The sequence below is a fragment of the Liolophura sinensis genome, chromosome 6, assembly GCF_032854445.1.
Source record: "Liolophura sinensis isolate JHLJ2023 chromosome 6, CUHK_Ljap_v2, whole genome shotgun sequence".
NCBI classification, from domain to species: domain Eukaryota; kingdom Metazoa; phylum Mollusca; class Polyplacophora; order Chitonida; family Chitonidae; genus Liolophura; species Liolophura sinensis.
The window spans coordinates 33,097,395-33,112,102 of NC_088300.1; the positions used below are offsets into that span (position 1 = coordinate 33,097,395).

General features: G+C 37.0%; 1 protein-coding gene across 2 annotated transcripts in view; it reads right to left on the bottom strand.

The window, feature by feature from the left end:
• Positions 1-5,092: 5,092 nt before the first annotated feature.
• The window catches only part of LOC135468736 (forkhead box protein N3-like), a 29,016-nt gene continuing 19,400 nt past the window's right edge, over positions 5,093-14,708 (bottom strand). For both annotated transcript variants that reach the window (XM_064747136.1, XM_064747137.1), the window contains 7 exons: positions 12,769-13,378; positions 8,931-9,079; positions 7,162-7,214; positions 6,834-6,878; positions 6,461-6,538; positions 5,903-5,945; positions 5,093-5,587 (listed from right to left, as the gene is read on the bottom strand). In XM_064747136.1, the coding sequence (XP_064603206.1) occupies positions 5,128-5,587; positions 5,903-5,945; positions 6,461-6,538; positions 6,834-6,878; positions 7,162-7,214; positions 8,931-9,079; positions 12,769-13,378 (1,438 nt within the window). In that variant the 3' untranslated portion in view covers positions 5,093-5,127. The remainder of the gene's footprint in view (positions 5,588-5,902; positions 5,946-6,460; positions 6,539-6,833; positions 6,879-7,161; positions 7,215-8,930; positions 9,080-12,768; positions 13,379-14,708) is intronic.

Consider the following 14,708-nt stretch of genomic DNA (forward strand, 5'->3'; position numbering starts at 1 on the left):
ATTGGGTCATAAATTTCGTACATTCAGGACTTGATTCAAGATCTAATTTTCGGCACCCCCCCTCCCCTCCCCTGCATATCACTACCCTAATTCCTCAACCTTTTCAGGTATGAAAGAATAACTTTCAGTGCAATTTATGCACCTTTTTCATTTGATTTTAGAGACAAAACTACATTGCTTGGATTGGTCAATTTCAGCACTTCATAAAAAGTATAATTTTAGCAGTCCACACGGAATAATGCCCTAAGAATATGCGGAAATAAACACTCTGCAGAATTACGCTAACTACAAACACTTTGCAGTTGCATGTAAATACTGATTTGGAGAAAGAATGGGACAAGTCAAGATATTGGGTATAAAAGATCCCTTGTTTATTATGATATCTTATATACATCTGTACAAGAAAAGTCTCCCAGAGCCCAGTACCTATGATTGGTAAAGAAAAGTTAACCAGGTAAGGTGAAGTATACAGCCCACTAGAGCAGCCATAGTACAAATCCCAGTATTGCACAAAGCAGACTGGCATGTATAATCAACATAAAACATTCAAGGTACCGTAATAAAACAAAGATATGAACACATATGGCTCAGACTAGTTTCATCCAAAGTGTAAAATTTCGTAACATGGCCTAAGCACAAATTCATGTAAAACGGTGTTGTAATGATATACATGTAGGTCTATGAAACTTGATTGGTCTTTCAAATTTTTTGTAGTTTGCCAGTAATGGAGATTGCATAATAATACATGTTAGTTCCATGTCAACTGTATAAAACAATGTCAACAGCAATGCAACCCTATTGCACGAAAATCTGATACAGAAAGAGAATGCGTGAAGAAATTTGGCATAATGAGGTACGCTAACAAATTTGCAAAAGCGCTGACAGGTACTGAATTCAAGATTTGTAGGTGAGAAAAAATGGTTTCTTAAAAACATGGCAACAGTTGTATTAAGACAGACCATTACATGTATGGTTAGCACTGGATACTTCCGACAGAATGGCACTTAAAGAAGTACTAGGAAAAAAAATCCAAGAGATAATAAACGACTCATAGGCTTTCAATTTCAAATTTACACTTTTCCTAACGTGTATTAAAAAAAAAAAAAAAAAAAAAAAAAAAAAAAAAAAAAAAACCAATACATGGCATAGAACAGGTGTAATATAGCCACCAATTCAAATACTTTACTATGAATTAAAAGGGGACAGAAACATGTTTCCAGCATTAAAGTTACATTTTCCGGGGGAAATGCTCTGCATATGCAAACAAGGGGCATTACCCCACTACCAACAGCAGACATTGTTGCAAAGGATTATGGAGTTTCCTTGAGAATAACTGGCAAGAAAGAAACCACTGAACAGAGTGTAGTTCTCATATCGTGCCAAACTACCGGACTAAATTGAACCTTACTTTAAGGAGGCCTTATTGCAAACTTGTGTTTGACGCTTTTTTTAAACAATCGTTACCAGGAACTATGCTGTAATCAGAGAAACGGCGTGTCATCTGCATAGTTAATACAAGGAAACAATGTACATGTATATCCAAAGCTGTACGCCACACCACGCTGTGCAGTTAGTCGGCAATGTGTTACATCCTATCACATGGTCCACCACAGTAACAGTTTAAAGTTAATTTTTTTTTTTTTTTGGATATTAGATTTTAATATAAAACTAAAATGTCTACATCTTCAAAGAAAACAATCGTCCAACACGGCTTTCTGAGACAATTCACTAGTTTTAAAAAATCAACATCAATATTTGAGTTGAAATGTCAATAACAATATACCAAAGACATGTATGTTGTAATCGTCAGACCGGATCTGAAATCCCAACAATGCAGTGGAACAGAAATTTAGTCCATGTATAAACATGCCTGCATCATACATTGCACGAAAAAAAAAAATGATAAGACATCAAAACATGTTGAATTCTGAAGGAAAAAAAAAAAAAATATCCCAATGTGATACATTTACAGCATTTTGAACATCGGACCAGTCAACGGTTTGTATAAAATGGAAGCCACAGCTCTGATCAATGTCAGGATAGTAATACCAATGTGATGCGCATGTATCACAATTAACAAGGAGAAATACTAGGTATACCACATGTGGTACTGTCAGATTTCATACCACAGTACCGGTAGTCAAACACAGGTACAAGGATTCCAAAAGTAGCACGGTAACAACAGTAGTAAATACGTGGTAACATCATTTGTCATCAGGTCTTTTTTTAGAAGAAATAAAAAAATCATTCCAAAAATTCCAGAGGTTTTAGACAATTAACATCATCATATTAAAGACCTTGCTTGCAATACAAAAAAAAAACTAAAAAGGGTGGCAGGTTCCTTCAGCAAGTTTAAATACAGTGTACAACAAGCATATACGTACTTTCTTTGTTTGTTGTGTCAATACTACATGTAATTACATATAAAAGCAATATTCACTGAAATTACTGTCAACACCAATACAAAAATGTGCCTATGCATGTACGGAAAGAAGGGGCAACTTTACGCCTTCAAACTTCAAAATATCTTCCCTTGTTTCCAGCACCATTTCGTTCCAAAGAAAAGCAACACTAGACGGTAACAAAAAGGTACAGCCTTGACACTGGAAGCCTCAGATACATCACGGACGTAAGCTGTACACTACAGCATTCACACGTTTCCTTTCTCCCTTGTAAAAACAAATGCCAATGCAATACTTGGTACCAGCACTGCACAGGGAAGTCCATAAAATGTCCCCCAAACCCTACATAATATCACAATATTTTATCAAATATTTACCTGCATATCTGCACTATACAACCCTATAATAACAATAATTAGGTAATATCCAACAAAAGATTGTCCTCTGGGGAAAGCAATAGAATGTCAATAGCTCTCTCATGTTATTCTTCCTAATGATTACTTTATAAAATTGCACTCTTTCGATGTATAAAGATGAATGTTTGAGCATTAATAACAAGAACTGGTTTTACCCTTGTCAAAGACGTTATCAACATGGATGTTGAAACTAAATGCAACTGTTCCAAGCATGATTACTACATGGTTGTCGGAACCAGAAATCAGGGAGCGATCCACATGGAGAAGCACTTGGTTAGAATTGCGGCTATAACAATAAATGAAAAACAATAACTGCTGAATGGCCTAGATTTAATCCCAAAGAAGAAAACTTGTTTTCACGATCGAAATTTTGAAAAATTATTCCCAAAAATAAATTTTACCAATTACTATTTTAAAATTTCACTAAAGTCAAGCAACAGAAAGCAACACCACCACAACCACCAAAATGACATAAATTGGAAAATAAACAAAATCACTGTGTGCAGCTGCATGAGAAAAGATTTGCTCTCCCTTCAACAGAACTGGATTGTTACGTTTATGGAAGATCCTTGGATTTTTACTATTACAGTCTATACTTGCCACCAAGGCTACTTTGAACTTGGCAGCTTTTCACACAGTACAGTATTGTACTGACTATAATAGCATGGAAGACGTTAATATGGGTTAGAGTAAAATATATATATCTGTTCAGCATAAATATTTTACATCTAGTGTAGTGATAAATGACATGTCAAGGACTTGATTACATATGTAGACTTAAAAAATATGTGAAAGTCAAACAAAATAATCCATGAACAATTATAAAGAGTCACAGTAAATATTATACAGTGATGTAATTAATGATCATAGAATATACAGTAAAAGAAGATCATGTCAAGGGAAGTGCAAATGGAAACAAAATCATATCTGCTCAGTATGTACAGCCGCTATTGCATATTTTCAAGTGAACACTGGCACGACGTGTATGTACATCCAACTGCGAAATTACGCATAATCAACATTTATCTAAGTACTGAAATATGATGTACTTCATACTGCTGCAAAATGGCACAAAGCTGCCTTACGGAGAATGCAAAACACAGCCAAAAATGCAAACTGCAAATTTAGTATGACATGGACATTGGCACTAGAAAAATGGAGGACACTTCACCCAGCAGTGGTTAGATGAATAACAAAAAGCAGGTCTGGATAAATCTGTGTATGTATACTGATAGCCTGCTACAATGTTAAAGGTGTAAAAAAATTAAAACGTATTAATAACTTGTGTAATGTTAAGAAATCCTGTACAGCCAGCTGATAGGTACAAGTATGCTTGAAAGAAGTGATGTCAACAAGATTACCGAGGGTAAAACAAATGACAAGCAGGGGTTGAAACAAAGTTTACCATTCATATTGGAAATTTCCGAAATATTGATGGGGTCTAAAAGTCAGTGTATCAAAACTAGTTGTGTAGTTGCTTGACAGGAGCATGCTCCTCAGCCATGAAGACGGGTCTACAGATGGAGAAATTTTCGAAAACAAAATTACATCACTTGCGACAGGTAGAACAAATTAATATTTTAACCTCTGAATCACTGGAAAGTTCAAAAACACCCAAAATGTCAGAAATATATATTCAATGGTGAAAAACCAGATCATGCAACAAAGAATTGCAAATCAAATATGACATAGCACCTATCAAACAACCACCATGTTGAAACACACCAAACAGATGAAAGGGGGAAAAAATTGGGGGTGTCGAGAAATATTAAGAAATGTGAACATTACATGATTTGTGAAATTCTATAAGGGAATGGAAAAGGTCTGTGTATGAAATAGTCTTTCAAGATAAAACGTGAATGGTTAATTCCCAGGTCCCATGCCCTAAAATACCAGCTATCATCTAAAATATCTATCAACTAGACATTAACAAAATAAAAGCCTTAAGACTCAACAAAACAATATTTGCGTGCTGTACACATAACAAAGTACATGAATATCCAAGCCAAAAAAAAAACAAAACAAAAAAAAAACCCCATTTAAATCATGACCAAACCAGCTTGTGCACGCTGAAATGGTACACTGTAAAAAGTGTCCAAATATATGTTCTAAAATGTCACAGATCAAATCTGTTGTTTTAACAGTGTAACTGTGCTGGCTGTCACTTATAACAGGCTAGCACGAATGTGCATACACATGCCTGTGTATGTACATATATATATATATATATATATACATATATAGATATAGATATATAATCTCTGAGAAGCCATTAGAAAGGTGCATGATCAAGTCTTTCGTCCATTTTGTCAGGAAGAGGCAGCGTCATCTTTATCCTGCTGAGGACTGGAATTGACCAGTGGGCTTATAGAACGTAATGGTAGAATGCTGGTTTTGATGCCAGCTAAGTTCAGCAGAGCATTAGCACCTTCCGCTATTTTCATGTCCTCATCCTCATCGTCACGTTTTGCTGCCTTGTTTTTTCGCGGGGACTTTTGAGCTTTATGTCCCTTTGTTGAAAAAGAGTCATCGTTGTCGTCACCATCGACTTCATCGTAATCACTTGCCCAGCCGTCGTAATCACTGTCTTCATCAATGTCGTCATCCGAGCCGAAATCATACTCTTCCTCTGATGAATACGGTGACACTCGCCCGGAGCTGCTATCCGACGGGGAAGCTGTCACGCTGTAGGTGTGGTCCTCACTTGGGTTCAATGTGCAGATTATTGGGCCTAAGTTCTTCCTCTTTACATGATGACTTAACTGGGTCCTGGAACAACACCAAACATTATTATCATTATTATTATTATTATTATATTATTGTATTGTACTCCTTCCATTTTCTATGCCATTCAGATGTCATTTCTCTTCATTTGTTGTCTGTTAAAATTTATTACAACATTTTTTTTTTATTACTCAATAATAAAAATTCAATGAAAAAAGGCTATTTTATTCCTTCAAACTGCAAAGGTATTTGCAAGAAACAGTTGCAAGAAAATCAACAAATTAACAAATTATGGAGTAGTTAAAAAAGTGATAAATGACACCCACAAATCACAAACAAATTCTACAGTCAAATGCTTACATCTGCTTCCTTTTCATCCCTGTGCGCCACATTCCACCTCGACCTGAACAGACAAAATCACGTACCATAAGGAACAAAATAGGCGATACCTATTTATTACAATCTTATTGCAATATTTTCTGTACAGTAATAATGTGGACAGGATTTCTTATTTGTATGAATTGTCTTATTTTTTTTTTTTTTTTTTTTTTTTTTGATTGGTGTTTTATGCCGTACTCAAGAATATTTCACTTATACGACGGCGGCCAGCATTATGGTGGGTGGAAACCGGGCAGAGCCCGGGGGAAACCCACGACCATCCGCAGGTTGCTGACAGACCTTCTCACGTACGGCCGGAGAGGAAGCCAGCATGAGCTGGACTTGAACTCACAGCGACCGCATTGGTGAGAGACTCCTGGGTCATTACGCTGTGCTAGCGCTTTAACCGACTGAGCCACGGAGGCCCCAATTGTCTTATACCCATGTAATGAAAAGTTATACTTTAGCCTAATAGGTACAGCACAGAAAACAAATAGATGAAAGCTTGTAATACAAACATACACAAAAAGTGGGTCTTACCTATTAGCTGATGTCGAGAGTTGGAAGAGTTCAGTCCCTTGAGAGACACCAAAGCATTGGCCACATCTATGTCACTATCTGTAAACAAAAACATACTCAGTATCATTATCACTTCATAACTTCAATTCATAACATGTACATCTGGCATAAAAAATGAATGTTGCTAACACAGGCATGATTAAGTTTTATGAATGTGGAAGGCATTTAATGAAAAAAAACTGCCGTCGTATAAATGAAATATATCTGAGTACATCGTAAAACACCAATCAAATAAATCATCGGGGAAGAAGGAAAAGTGTTACCAAGAAATGCTTAAAAAGTGACACTATTTCTTTACAAATAAGTAAAGTTATATACATTTGAAGCCACTTACCCAAACTTGACTGTGCTAACCTCTTACTAAGAAATGGGAAGAGATCTGGGAAATAAGGAAAAAAAAAATAAATAAAATAATAATTATAATAAATACAAAAGATTATATCATGCTATGAGAAGAAATTATTACTGTAATTATACAAAGACCGGGATCAGCATTTTATATTATAAAATACGTACCTATGGAAACAATGACGACAAAAATGTTGATTATTGTCATGTTATAAAGATATAGGTATTTTACATCAGAAATATTATATGTTTAGCTAGGAAAAGACTGAATCCTTTTCCTTGTTTTAACATAACACATGACTCTTTATACTTACGAGGAGATATTTGGTTCACAGCATATCTGGGAGATAATGGAAGAGGTCTGGAGCTGAAAAAGCACAAGCAAACAACTTACATGTAAACCTCGCTAGGACAAATCATAAATCGTTTGTATGCAACTAGTGTCGTATAAATCATTTAATTACCTCACATAACCTCAGTAAAATGTGTAACTAGGATCAAGAAAAGACAGCTGTGTTTGTCATGCAGGAGATATCGAAGGTGAAATGTACATGTCCTGATTAAGAAACAGAAAGGTTTAACCTATGTATGGGTTATCGTGTCTATTATAGTCTATTCACATAAAAAACAAACACAAAAGTAATAAAGTTAACCTAACACAGTTCACACATTTCCCTTGTTTCTAACCACTTGTTTCACTCCCATGGATTATCTCCCTTAGCCCCATCTCTTACAGATATTTAATATCTGATGATACCTGTTTTTATGTCTCATAATAATGTACCGACTGAAGCCCATAAATCTTTATTCCTTCTTTATTCTTTACAGCACGAGCATTAATACGTTTCCCTAGCCACACAAACAGCGCAGGTGGAATATCTACTTGTGCATATTTCAGTATTTTTGGTATTTTATAATTATTACATAAGTCAGACATAAGTTTCAATAGAACTGCATCTGAGTTATTAATTACCTATTAACACAGAGCTCAACATAATATAGCCGGACAGTTTTACTGCACAGTATTTCGCCATAGTTAACAAGTATTTTATCGTAGTTGAATATACAAATATAGGGTCGTTCAAGGCATACAGGTTATAAAGACAAACATAACAGAGCTGTACATTTAGAATATAAACTAAATTTAGCCAAACGGTATTGTTCAATGAAGTATGAAGTCCTGTTTCATATTTTTTGTGAACAGAGAGAATATTTGGGTAGCTAGGTGACATATAATTACACCACACATTAGGTCATCAAACAGCCTATCTTAGCTGCTGAGGTTTTTCTTCAAAATAATGAAGCTTACCAGAATATATTATGGCTCAACTGTTAATCTCACAATCTACATGTGCGTTGCATCCAGAGTTAACGTGTATTTTGGCCTCTATTCAATTCCTGAGCTGACAGATGAGGTGGTGCCTGATTAAAATGCCATTTGCATCTTTACGCAATCTCGCTTATTGATTTCTCAGCGCTAATCTGTATCACCACAGTAGCGCTCAATTATAGTCAAGACAACGGCCAAACAAAAAGTAACGACTTGTCAGGCTATGAAAGGAATAAAATTGTCTCAACGCTTCAGCGCACAAGGTAAGGTCCTTTATAACACCTACTGAGAGAGACACTGTGGCCCAGTTGTCATGGTAACCACTGTCTATCAATAATTTAGAGATGTAATCAGTTTGCTGATGGACTAAATGTCAAATAATAGAAATAGGCAAAAAAAAAGTTAAGGATTTCTAAGCTGCTGTTGATCACTGAGAAATCTCAAAATAGACAAAGCAAGCTTAAGATAAATTTTACAAATAATTATCTGCAGCCTATGACCACATGAGCATTCAAATCTTCCCTCTATTTGTACTCACATGTATTTCTCCATTTCCATAATTTCAATATTACACAAAAAGGGCAGGTGTCAAGAAAATAGGATGGCAAATTAAAAATTAACAACAACTAATTGATAAATGTTGATTTCCTTGAAAATGATATCCTCTTGGGTAAACTTGCACAACAAATAAACATCATGGAGGTATGAGTACGAGTAGTAATGATGCGACAAGAACGTTTGGTGGAAACTTACAAAGGAAGATTAGGATTCTGTGCCGCAGATTGGGGGCTGGCGAGCATCTGAAGCTGGTGGTAGGGGTGATAAGGGGTTTTCCTCAAGGCCTGCAGTAGGTTTGGTCGATAATCCGGGTCAATACACCACAGAGAGCCTTTGCCTATTGTCTGTAAAGAGAAGAGAAATGCTCATCTTCAGCACACAAGACACTAAAGATCTTACACCTTAGAATGTACATGTAACAGTGTGTTGGTAATCAAGCATGAAAATGTAGATAATGACCTGGAAAGGGGGGGGGAGTGATTTGGCAAAGTGAACTGCCAATTTTAATGAAATTTTGTGAAAACCTGCAAATCCTATTAACAGTAAGGGCATATATATGTACATTTATAATACTGATTTCTCCACTAGGAAAGACCAAAATTATTGTGTCCTTTAATAGACCAACATCTTAAATGACCAGTGCTCCAAGAGATCAATTACCGAGCAGCACACATCATACATCAAGAATGAATTTTCACCTAGGCTACATATACATGCCCTCATATTTAGTAACCCATAGTACCAAAGAGGCCTGGAAAAATAACATGATTGCAGATTACCGTTATACACTCCTAGTGGGTCAAGTACTATAGTCACTGTAGTATTTAACCGTGTCACGATATTTTTCTACATTTTTTCATGTAACACTGAGTGCCACGTGAGATGGGGGATTCTATTCACATATGATCTTTGGAAAACACTAATAGTGTGGTTGCATTAAACCACCACAGAAACAGTGGAATCTTAACCAGACAGTCAGCTTAATAAAGGAGAACTTTAATCCACAAGTAATCTAAAGCTACTTCTGTAAAACTTGTGCATGTACACATTGTATTCTGTTAATGTATCATGTAGATGTTCTGTGTATATACCACTTACCAGGCATTTACTCATTTACATGTATTTGATTAGTGTTTTAAGCCATTCAAGAAATTTTCGATGGCAACCAGTATTACAGTTTGGGGAAACCAGGCAGGATGAGGAACCCACAAACCTCCGCAGATTGCTGGCAAACCTTCCCATGAATGATGGAGAGGAAGCCAGCGTGAGAACCTGTGCTGTGCTAGCACATTAGCCACTTGGCCACGGAGGATTCCAGGTACTACAGGTATAACTTCTATCTCATTATATCAGTAAGTAGTCAGGGTACTGTTTGACAGACAGGGATAGACAAAGGTTTATTGTAATGCACAGTTATGAGAGACGCGAGACACACCTATAACACTTCTTTACTTGACAAAGGCTGTGAGAACTGCATGAACTTAATAGCAATCAACAGGGAATTCTGATACAAGCTTCCCATTTTCTTGATGAAATTCAATTATGGCGTTATTACACAGTTGAGGTATCGAGCATAAATTGATCGCAAATTTGGGCTGTACCTAGATTAGCAGTGACCGGCTGCCCACCCCATCACATCTGTTGCCATAGTCCCCTCGTTGCACTGACTACAAGCCTGTCTAGGGCATAGCTGCTACCTATGTAAATGCCTTTAGTATCAGTCAGCCTTATACATGTACCGCTCTTCTGGGGACCTTGATCACATCTGGGCTTGATGTTACCATGGAAACCAGTAACTCTGAATGGCTGTTGGTGGTTTGCCAATTTGGTGAAAATGTTGGGAAATGATTGGAGATAAATCTGGAACGTTGTTCCCTTTCTATAGGTTGCAGTGCCTACATGTACATGTAAAATCTTCACTCCGTTTGTTAAAAGTGATCTGATCCGCTCTGTTCCAGAATAACATAACAGGGTACACACATGCACATGTATAGTATGTAAAGTATATATGTACCAAGTTGAACAGGTGGTCTGAGTGAACCTGACCGGCTGACACACAAAACTGTCAACTGAAATATGAAACCCCCCATATTTTCCACATGCGTTTCCACCATTTATAGCATAATTTTAACTGGGCACACACCAACGATATATCACAGGGTTAGACATACAACAGTTTTTATTACCTATTTTAAAATAGCCCAGGATTTTAACAATGTCATGCGACAGCTGTGACAGAGACAGGCAAATTTAAGCTACAATTCTTCCACAATGAAAACTGAGGACTTGGTTTCAGAATTTTTCAGAAGTGTTATATTGATATTGAACCATGAACCCAGTTGTGTTCAATTTCTGAATAAACTCAACTTCCTTTAATAAATGGAATGTAAAACAAAAAAACATAACCCCCCCCCCCCCCCAAAAAAAAAAACAAACAGATAAAACTGTACTGTAAAGCATGTACTGAACATCTAACCATCCTTTATCACACTGTTCTAAATAAGAAACTGGTCAAATTCAATTGCACAAATATGCAAAGGTTGATGTATGTGCAGAATTGAGGACTAGATCAATTTGTACAGGGAGGTGAAGCCAGTGTGGTCTAGCATGCTTTGTTGACTAGGGCCATGTATCCAGTAAATACAGCCACCAAATACATCCTTCGGGCCCCGCATCAGCCTTCCCGCTCTGCCTCCTCAGCCAGATGCTCACACGCAAAACAAAGACCATGTCGTTGCTATAACAACGATACACATTTGGGCTTTGATGAGGAGGGCGGTAATTTTTTTTCTTCTTTTCCTACCGGTACCCTCTACACAGGCGCTCTCTAATTGTGGGCTAGTTGTCCAAAATGCTTCAATGATTTCGTCAAAGTCCACATCATTTAATGTCCTAGTTACAATAATCAAATCAACGAGGCATAGATGTTTTTTCCCTGCTCCCGGCTTCCTCTTACAACAGATAGTCACATGATTAGGGGAAATATATAGGTCCCATATCCCCCCAGTCAGGCCACACATCATCACAGTACTGTGAGCTTTGTTACCATGGCAACTCAATATGCTTTCATTAAAACCATCTGTTAACAGTTCACCATCTAGGCATCAGAAATGCACAGTGTAATTTCACCATTTTTTTTCCAAAACATGCATTAGTATTGCATTATACAGAATTTCTACAAGTACACATACAGTAGAAAATAACATGGCTTGCTAAGGTTTATTTTAGATGCAATTAAACTTTTATCAGAAACACATGGCAAGGGAAAATCCGCAATGTTTTGCATCAAATTGGGATGGTCGGAATGAGGCGAGATGTAATCTATAGTACGTAATTTACTGTCGAAGTTAAGCTCTGCAGTATAAATGCAATCAACTGAATCCCAATAACCAACTATTTTCGCTGTTGCCTTTTTGACATAAAATCACGACAAAGGATTTTGATAGCAACTTCACATCAACCATAAAGCTATACAAGGGAGTTACATATGGGCAATCGCAATACATATAATGTTCAGGTTTTCATATATCAAGCACCATCAGCCCAGATTGAGGATCAGGAGAGGAATGAACTGTTAGGGGACAAATCCAGGACTACTCACTTGCAGGTTGTCATGGAAACACACCATTGCTATACCCTGCTATCTACCCTTTATCTGTAGTTACAAGCTTTGTGCCAGTACAGATTGCAGCCTGTATATTAATTCTAGCTGCAGCTTTCAATTGGCTGTTTACAGCCTTCAATTTAAATCGATACAACGCTAGAATATCCCATCAACAATATCAATTTCATACAGCAACAGGCAAGACTATACTTCCACATCTTCAATAAAGAATATAGCTACATGAGTGTATATAAATATAAGTACTTCCAGTGGTCTGCTTTATTGTGAAAACAAAATATCATCAAATATGGTGTTGACAACATTAAACTAAAGTGAGGCGAATATTGTCCTAAAAATATATATATAATAAATAATATATACATATAATATATATAATAATACATACATATGCGTAATAAATTTACATACCTGACCCTTGTCTTTGTCAACTTTTTTGAAGCACTTGTTGAGCGATAAGTTGTGCCGCACAGAATTTTTCCATCCTGTGGGTGCGTTCTGGAAGTAGGGGAAGTGGGTCAGTATCCAGTTGTAAATGTCTTTAACTGGCAGTCGTTTCTGAGGGGAATCTTCTACAGCCATGAAAATAAGGCAACTAAACGAATACGGGGGTTTGCTGTTGATGTGCTTCTGAGGATTATATGGTACATGGGAAGGATGACTCTGGGGAAGATTGTTTGGAAGCTTTCGAATGTCCCCATTTTCCTTCTGCGAATCTGCACTTTCCACCTCTCCAGGGTGTATGTTTTTCAATAAGTCACTGTCTTGTAACCATGCCAAACTTGTCAGCTCATCATCCTCTTCCATGTCCGCTTTTTCCAAGCGAAGTTCGGCAAAGCAGCTACTGCTTAACGGGTCCTTCATTTCGTCATCCGATTCACTCATACACTGCAAAGCTTTCGAAAGTGCACTGCCTGGGAAACTCTGACTAAGGCTGCTTACGAGTCTTTGTCGCATTGAGGCATCACTTTCATCTTCGTTTTTGACGGACGCCATGGTTACCGAATTCATCAAGTCCGCTCTGCAACAATAAAAAGAAGAAAAAAAAGAATTAGAGTCAGGTGTTGTTCGAGATTGAATGACAATATAGGGGAATATGATTAGAAGGCTAAGACTCCATGCAGCTGCCTTTACCACTAAACTAGGTCGAGGATCTCCTCAAAATCACTCAAGTGAAACTGTACCTTCTCTATACATACACACTTACCATAACACAAAATGAATATAAAAAAAAAACCACAAGCCTTAACCATGTCTGGCGTAAGCATGGTTCCTATGGCAACAACAGGACCCAAACTTTATGCATTTAACATTGAGATGACCAAGTGTGCCTGATTCAAGTGGTGTCTGCCCTTGCACTGAAGACAGTAGATGTGTTCTATGTACATTTCTAATTTAATCTTCGAAGTTTGGGAGCCTTGTGGGTACATGTAAACTCTCCAATGTTTGCATGTATTTTGCAAAACGTTTGCTTTTCAACATGCACCAGTGTGTTGGGCAAATGTACGTGTTCACTGAACTGAGACCAAGAAATGATGCTGAACAAACCCAAAACAACTGATAAAGAGTTTCTTTTTGGTTTGTGACGAGTTATGAATGACTGATTATGGCTGAAAGTCACCTCGGCGATATTAGAGCTATATCGCTGCGACACAAGTTAGGAGAGTATGGATGTCTCCTTGCTTAATAAAACATCTTTATCAACAGGGATAATTAATCTTTCATGTTGATAATCTAGCTTTCTTCTACATAAAAAAAAAGATGTTTCCAGAGCTACAGCAAAAAGAATAAAAAAAATGAGAATCATTAACTGAAGGAAATATGAAGAAACCAGAACCTCGACGTTGATTTAATTATTTAATGCGCAAAACCTACCTTAAATCCTAAAAAGAACTGAACTGTCTTAAAACTTGACATTGTGGCAAAATGCCTGTCTGATCAAAGCAACTCCATACTGTAAATGTAGTTTGGTGTGAATCATGTCTCTACAACTGATACTGGTAACACCCTTCTGTCTGCCTCCAGGATGATTCTCAAATAAACTACACTTGCGATCAATTTTTATGAGCGGCATATTTTAAGTAGGCGACACAACACCACTCTATTTCATTATCCCTTTGAATTACAGCCCAGAGTTGGATCTATTCATCTGAGCCAACAGCCAATAAAAACAAGGCGCATCCCCCCTATTTGTTACGAAGTTTCCATGGAAACCATATAAATACCCAGGTTAACGCCGTAAGAGGCTCTAGATCTGATGCTGAGGACAGAATACAAATATGAGAAATTCTGAAGGATTAGAATTGAGATCTGAGCTAGGAAGTCTGACGAGTACATAGACAGGTACGGGG